At 53.7% G+C, this 7,824-nt stretch overlaps 1 protein-coding gene across 2 annotated transcripts in view; it reads right to left on the minus strand.

The window, feature by feature from the left end:
- The window catches only part of LOC134341128 (kinesin-like protein KIF1C), a 42,617-nt gene that overhangs the window by 34,644 nt on the left and 149 nt on the right, over nucleotides 1-7,824 (minus strand). For both annotated transcript variants that reach the window (XM_063038902.1, XM_063038901.1), the window contains exons 1-8: nucleotides 7,630-7,824; nucleotides 6,942-7,081; nucleotides 6,203-6,279; nucleotides 5,693-5,869; nucleotides 4,638-4,703; nucleotides 4,134-4,312; nucleotides 3,439-3,550; nucleotides 3,153-3,230 (exon numbers count right to left, since the gene is read on the minus strand). The exon at nucleotides 7,630-7,824 is cut by the window's right edge and continues 149 nt beyond it. In XM_063038902.1, the coding sequence (XP_062894972.1) occupies nucleotides 3,153-3,230; nucleotides 3,439-3,550; nucleotides 4,134-4,312; nucleotides 4,638-4,703; nucleotides 5,693-5,869; nucleotides 6,203-6,279; nucleotides 6,942-7,047 (795 nt within the window). In that variant the 5' untranslated portion in view covers nucleotides 7,048-7,081; nucleotides 7,630-7,824. The remainder of the gene's footprint in view (nucleotides 1-3,152; nucleotides 3,231-3,438; nucleotides 3,551-4,133; nucleotides 4,313-4,637; nucleotides 4,704-5,692; nucleotides 5,870-6,202; nucleotides 6,280-6,941; nucleotides 7,082-7,629) is intronic.

Here is a 7,824-nt window from a genome sequence, read left to right on the forward strand (position 1 = left end):
ATCTATGCCAGCAGCTTTGTTGGATTTTAGCTGTGATACTTCATCCTTTAATTCTTCTAGGGTGAGGGGTGGGATGCTGTTATTCCCGTTTGAGAGGGCTGACTCCATCTCCTGATGTTGCTTTTTCTTTTTCCTCTGTTCCTTGTTGTTTGGTCGACCCTTTAGTATTAGTTGGTGGATAACCTGATTGGGTTTTACAGCAATTCTTTGTGGTGGTCTATTGTCTGAGTTGAGTTTCCAAACAGTTGCCCATGCCTCCTTACCGTTCTTGGTCATGTCTGTGTTTTCTATCAGTTCTTGCCAACACTGTTGTCTCTCTTGGCTCAGTAGGGACAGAACTGACTCTCCCATTTTAATTATGTCTTGACCAAATGGGTCTTGGTCATACAAGTTGACATACTCATCATAACTTTGCTTGATATCATTAGTCAATCCCTGAATATATTTGGTTCTGCAGCCTGTAGGTATGTTCTGCTGTGCTACTTTCCAGATTAGTCAGACAAATTCATCATAATGATCAGGTTCTGGTGGTATGGTATCGATAAGTTGATCAAGGGATTCTGTGAAAGATGTCCAATTTGCTTTCCTCAGGTTAAATCTTGATAGGTACTTTGATGGTACAGCTCTCAGAACTGGAAGGGATTCTCCCTGGACTGGACAATGTTGGGATTTGGGTATATGTTGGAGGACTGTTCATGTGAAGAGGTTGGAGCTTGCTGAGGTAACAAAGGCAAGGTCTGGGTTGTATCCTTTTCTCCATCTGGCACTTGTGAAGGTAGGGGTGTCCTTTGACTCTTATAGTAGTTCAAGGCTGTTGTTTAGAGCCCATGATACAACTACTTCTGCATTTGCATGGTCATCTTCGTACCCCCAGTTGAGGCTATGGCTATTAAAGTCAGCAATAATGGGGTACATTTTGTCCTGGAGATCTAGGTTAGGTGGCCACATGAATGGTTCATTAGGGGGTTATAGACTGAGATGATATTTATGTGTTTTTGTTTCAACTTTCAGTAGTTCCATTGAGCCAGCTTGGATGTTTGCTTTGCTCATTACTGTAGGTTTATCTTTAACAAAGATTGCACTTCCGTAAGTTTAGCTAGGGGTGTCAATAGCCAAGTGCATTCTTGGCACATAGGTTTGGTTGTTCAGCCTATGAGTTTCTTGTATACGCAAGATGTCCCGTTTTAAGTTTGCCAGGATTTCTGCTTTACTGTGGCTGAAGCCTTCGATGTTGTGGCTAACGATTTTCATGATTTCCAGTGGGTCGAGGGTTTATCCTTTTACCACCTGCTGGATCACTTGGTCTGGCGTGTAATGGTCTCCTTTCAGATTAGCAGGGTCACAGTGTGAACGTTCCTAACTTGACCCAATAACTGAATTGGAATTGGGTACGACTCAAGAGTCTGTTAAGTGTCCTTGTGCCTGGTGGCACATACTTTCAGGCTTTTGTATCTTCTGCCTAATGGTTTGGGGGGGGGTTAAGAAAATACAATGTCTGGGGTGGGTGAGGGTCTTTGATCTGCTGGCTGCTTCACAGAGGCAGTGGTAAGTGTAGGCAGAGTCTGTGGAGGGAAGGCCGGATCCTGTGATGTGCTGAGCTGTGCCCACGACCCTCTGCACTCAGTTGCTGTACTGAGCCGCCATGCATCCAGTTCAATGCTTTCTATCATCCATCAATTTAAAAAAAAGGATTGAGAGGGACATGCTGAATTTCTTTACGCCCCTGAGGAAGTAGAGGTGCTGGTGTATATCCTTGGCGGTAGCATCCGCATGATTGGTGATTTCTACAAGCAGAAACCTGAAGCTTTCAACCATCTCCGCACTTCCTGAAGCCAATGGCCAGCTGTTTAGCTGAGCTTGAGGGAAAGGTTGTTGTCAGAACACCATATCACCAAGCTCTCAGTCTCCCTTCTGTACTCTGACCCACTGTTCTTTGAGGCGTGGCCCAGTACAGTGGTATCATCTGCAAACATCCAGCTGGAATTAGCAGAATCTGGCCACACAGCCACGAGTGCACAAGGGGTAGACCAAGGGGCTGACAGCGCAGCCTTGAAAGGTGCCAATATTGAGGTTAACTGCAGAGGTGATGCTGCCCTCTTCTCATTACTCCCAAGCGGGAGGAGGTACACTCAACGTTTCAGGAACAGCTTCTTCCCCTCCGCCATCAGATTTCTGAATGGACAATGAACCCATGTACACTGCCTCTCTATTTTTTCTTTGTTTTGCTCTCTTTTTGCACTACTAGTTTCATCTTATAAATAAATACTCACACATGCATGCAGGTACATGGTGGTTGTCAGTCATGTTCGACATTGACAGGAAGCCTGTGTGGGAGAGTTTTTTACAGTGGAATACTCAGACGTCCGAGTCCAGTCGTGCGAACAAGCGTCACATACAGGGGTCTCCCCTGGTTGCAGTGGATGACAATGGCACCTTCTGTGCCTTGTCATGCCCTTTGCTCTCCATGCAGCATTGAAGAACGGCCTCCCTGGCCGTTAGACCTCACTGTAGATCTCATCTGCTCAGTCCGCCGGACCTGACTCTTCATGGTGGGACAGGCGTGTCCCACCTCACTGGGTGCGAGGCTGCTGGCTGCCCTCACCTGGTTTAGCCCGCCTGTCGAAGCAGTGCATCAGGGTGTGGCCGCTGTCACAGGCAAACGGCTACTTGGAGCCCCAGGTGAGGGCTGAGTGTCTGGTGGGACCAAAGGTGAGAGAGCTGCTCTGGAATGGACACGACCAGCCCCTGCCCCTCCCCATACATATACATGTGTTTTATGTACCGCTGCAGCAAAAAAACAAATTTCACAATACATGTCAGTGACAATAAACCTACATTTACCTGCCAGGAAGTTCGGGATCCAGACGGAGGTGCTGAGTTGTAGGACAAGGAATTTGAAGTCTAATTTGTTTGGTATTGAAGGCAGAGCTATAGTCGATTGATAGGTCTGATATAGATCTTTTTGATCCATATGTTCTAGAGATGAGTGCATGGCTGCAAGGTCCCGTGTGGATCTGATTTAGCCGGAGGCCAACTGCAGTGGGGTGAGATTGTCTGGGAGACTGGAGCTGATGGAGGTCTTGACTGAGGTGGTGGGAAGGGGGGTTAAGCCTCACTTGGGAAGGGAGTGATCAGCTACAAACACATCTTACCTTTAACCTCATGCCCTTTGTCCCAGCGGCATCTGCCCTTTCACTTCCTGCCAAATCCACCAAGCTGATCTTGCTGACCTGGGAAAGGGAGACAGCAGTCAGTGGGGGAAGGAGTAGCTATCCCATACACCCCCCCCCCATGAGCCCCACACATCTCACCCCATCTCAGCAGTGGGGTGGGCTCATTGTAGCCATCTGTCCCATTCCCTGAACCCCACCCTCCCCTCGCCACACCACCCCCAAAGCCCCCGCCATCCATCCCCACCACAACCCCTGCCCCCCTTACCCTCTCAGTGGAGAGCTCAGTCACGGAGTCGTGCCGTTTCTGGGTGAAGATGATGGTGAAGACTGCGTGAGAGCGGCTGCTGGCTTCATTCATGTTGGTGGCAGCGACCGTCCTGTGGAGGAGATCAGGGTCAACAGAGTTGTCCCTCACCCCAACCTCTGCCCTGACCCTGACTTTGACTCAGATCACTGCTCCTAACTGCCCCCACTCCTGCCAACTCCAGTTCCCACCACTGAACTCCAACCACCCCTGACCCCACCTCAGACCTCTGCCCTGAACCCAATCCCTGAAGGCACTGTTCCACCCACCCTCCGACCCTCAGCACATGACCTCCTGTCCTCAGCATGGATTAGATGGGCCAAAGGGTGTGCTTCAATGTGATATGGTTTCATACCATGCACCATTTCCCCTGCCATACCCCATGAACCCCAGTGATGACCGCTGACCTAAACCCCACTCATTGACCCCAAAGCTCACCCTCAGATCCCCACTGATCCCTGAACCCCACCTATTGACCCCAAGGCCCACCTTCAGATTTCTACTGACCATTGAATCCCACCCACTGACCCCAAGCCCACCTCCTGATCCTGACTGATCCCTGCCCTCACCCACTGACACAGTCCTGAACCACACCCACTGACCCCTGACCCCAACCCCTACCCTCTGGCCACCACCCCCCCGCCCACCCTGCACACCGGGCCCGGTTGCCGCAGTCCATGAGCTCAGCGATGTGGTGGGAGCTGGTGGCCGCCAGCCGAGATAGACCCTCCACGTAGGGGCCGAGCAAGGGGTGCTCCCTCACTCGTAGGTTCCCTCCGCTCCTGGGGTTTAGGAGGTCACGTACACGCTCACAGTAGATCTCCATGTAACTGACCTGCATGGCAAAGGGCAAAGGTTAGTGATCACAGGGTCACTTCTGACCCTTGCCCCACTCCTCTACAATGTCACCCCTCAGCCCAGTCTCCCTGCTTTCTATGGAACTCTGACCCTGATCTCTGAGTCTCTAACCCCTCCCCTCACACTGAACATTCCACCCCTGACCCGTCACCCTGACCTTTCACCTTACAATCCCTCCCCTCATCCTCTGATTCCTTCCCTCACCCTCCAACTCCTCTCATCAGCAGAAACAGTCTTGAACCCTGACCCATTACCCTCTGACTCTTCCCATGACCCTCTGCTCACCCCGATAGCACCGTTACCTCCACTGAGTGTGACAGCTCATCACTGCGGCTACTCTCGATCCTGGAGAACAGGTCCTCACAGAGCTGTGGGGAGACAGAGGGGAGTGTCAGTTAGGGACCCCCGGCCTGGAAACACCCCCCACCTTGTACAACATCCAAGCATGAACAGTGCATTGCCCTTCACTCACTCCCAAAGCAGTCTCATAGCCCCCAATTGGCGAGGTTAGACTCTATCGGCCATTCCTCCCCCTCTGGACCTGTTATACCCTTTGACACTGTCACAACCCCACCGATATTCAGACCTCCTGCATACTTATCTATCCACCACAGAAAGCATCCCAGCTGGATTGATCAGGGCTTGGTATGGCGACTGTTCTGCCTGTGACCATGAGAACGTGCACCGAGAGTTGTGGACACAGCACAGAAACCAACCTTCCCTCCATGGGCACTGGCCGCTAAGCAATCTATCAAAGACCCCAACCACGCCGGACGTTCTCCCTTCTCCCATCGGACGGGTTGATACAAAAACCTGAAATCACCTCCTACCAGGCTCGAGGACAGCAGATATCAAACACTGAACCCAACTGACCGTGCCTGGACTCGCAAGATGTTTTACATCCTGTGTCTTTTGCTCGATAGTTTTGTTGCCATTTGTGTAATTTGTTTTTGTTTTGCATGTGAGGTGGGGAAGTTGATGTTTTTCTTTGAATGGGTTCGGTGGCTGTCTGTGGGAAGGCAAATCTCAGGGTTGTACATTGCATACATACTTCCATAATAAATGTACTTTGAAGCTGTTATCAGACTCTTGAAGGGTCTCCTTGATCTCATTATCAACCTTGTACCCTACCGTCTAGCTGCACGGCATTTCTCTGCAGCCGTTACACTTCATTCTGCATTCCGAATTGTTTTACGTTGTTCTACCTCAGTGCAGCTTTCCATTGTACCTCGGCAGACATAACATCAGTAAACAGACTTACAACACGACAGGGCAAAGAGGTGAGGCAGTTGGTTGGAGGGGAAAGGGGAGGGGAGGGGAGGGGGCTCAGGAGGGTTCAGAGAGGAGGGGTACTGACCTGTGGGATGAGTCCTGGCTCGGAGACCGGCCGCCCCACCATGGTGTAGGACTTGCCTGCGCCGGTCTGTCCATATGCCAGCACACAGACGTTGTAGCCCTGGAAAGCGTGAAGCAACATCTCCTCCCCCAGGTCCAGGTACAAATGCCGTTGGGACACGAACCCCGGGTCCTCAGGCTGGAGACAAGGGTGGGGTGGGATGAGACCGGGGGGGTATGTACCCAGTGCCAGACTCCCCCCTCACTCCCAGCCTCTGAACCCCCTCCCTCTCCCATAATCCCCATGCTTACCCCCTCCTTACCCTCACTCCCTCCCACTCTGACCCTTTTCTCCACTCCCCCACCATCCCAGTACACGGAGAACGGTCGGTGTGGACACAGCCCAAATCCCTACTGCCCTCCATCCACGGGTTCCTACTACCAGCACCCACTGATGAGTGCCTCACCCTTCACTTTGTGGGCTGTGTCTCCCTGCCCACCTCCCCAGCAACCCCCTCCCTCCTGCTCTCACCGAGCCGTGTGACCAGTACGAGTGGTCGAAGGTGAAAGACTTGGCGGCATCTTTTGTCTGTTTGGGATTTGTGATACCTGTCGGGGGGGGGAGGGGAGGAGGGGTAGGGGAGGAGGGGGAGGGGAGGGGAGGGGAAGGGGGAGGGGAGGGGAGGAGGGGGAGGGGAGGAGGGGGAGGGGAGGAGGGGGAGGGGAGGAGGGGGAGGGGAGGGGAGGAGGGGGAGGGGAGGGGAGGGGGAGGGAGGGGAGGGGGAGGGAGGGGAAGGGGAGGGAGGGGAAGGGGAGGGAGGGGAAGGGAAGGGGAGGGGAGGGGAGGGGAGGGGTGGGGAAGGGAGGGGAGGGGAGGGGAGGAGAAAGAAAGTGTCACCATAAGTACATTCCAATACCCCACACCATCCACAGAACCCTCCCCCTTTGCAGATAACTCCCCCACCCACAGGATTTACAGTGGGGATCAGACGACACACCATCCACAGAAACCTCCCCCTTTGCAGATAACTCCCCCACCCACAGGATTTACAGTGGGGATCAGACGACACACCATCCACAGAACCCTCCCCCTTTGCAGATAACTCCCCCACCCACAGGATTTACAGTGGGGATCAGACGACACAGGAAGAGACCCAAGGGACGACAGCAAAGCTACAGCTCCAACCCCCCCCCAGCCCCCACCAACCCAAACACACTCCCAACGACCCCTTTCCCTGAACCACAACCTCCACACCAAGCGTGATGCTCACTGGTGCAGTTGCCAGACATGTGGATGATACAGGTGGCATTCAAACGCAGCTCCCGGGGGCTGAAGGGACGGACACGAACAGCCACCTTCACCGAGGCCCCTGCCATGGTGACCTTGCTCAGCAACCAATCACACTTGAACCTGGCGGGGGGGGGGGTGCAGTCAGGGAATAAAGGTCAACAAAATCCAAAATCCCAATCAAATACCACACCTCAATCTCCCACTTCCCTCCCCTTCATCCCCACCATCCCTCCTTCACCCTTCAACTACCCCCTCTTCCCTCACACTCCACCTCACTCCCCGTCCCTTACCCTCTCTTCCACCTCTCCCCCACTCACCTGTCATCATGCACCACCCTACCCAATCACTGCCAACCCTCACCCCCCACCCTCTCCTCCTCCCCCTCTCCCAACCCTCCTCTCCCACCCACCCCTTTCTCCCCTCCTACCCACTCACTCCCCTTCCTACCTCCCTCACCCACTCCCTCCTACTCATCCTCCCCCAGCCACCCCCTCCCCACCTACCCCTTTCCACCTTCCTCTCCTCCAACAACCCCTTTCCCACCTTCCTCTCCTCCCCCACCCACCCCTTCCCACCTTCCTCTCCTCCCCCACCCTCCATTCCCTCTCTCCTCCCCACCACTCTACCCCCCTCCCTTTTTCTCTCTTATCTATCTCTCCCTCCCTCACCGACACCGGGCTCCTGCCACCCTCCGGCATTCCCAGCTCCCAGGAGTGGCTCAGCAATTTCCGCCGGTGTCCGGGACCAGGCGACAGGGCATCGCCCGCTCCCGGTTCACGCAACCCGGCTCCGGTCCCCTCCCCCCGGCCGCACAAACTTTCCCGAACTTTTGGGGAAACTTTTTTCCGGCAGCGGCGGTGGGA

This window comes from Mobula hypostoma, assembly GCF_963921235.1.
Source record: "Mobula hypostoma chromosome 5 unlocalized genomic scaffold, sMobHyp1.1 SUPER_5_unloc_4, whole genome shotgun sequence".
NCBI classification, from domain to species: domain Eukaryota; kingdom Metazoa; phylum Chordata; class Chondrichthyes; order Myliobatiformes; family Myliobatidae; genus Mobula; species Mobula hypostoma.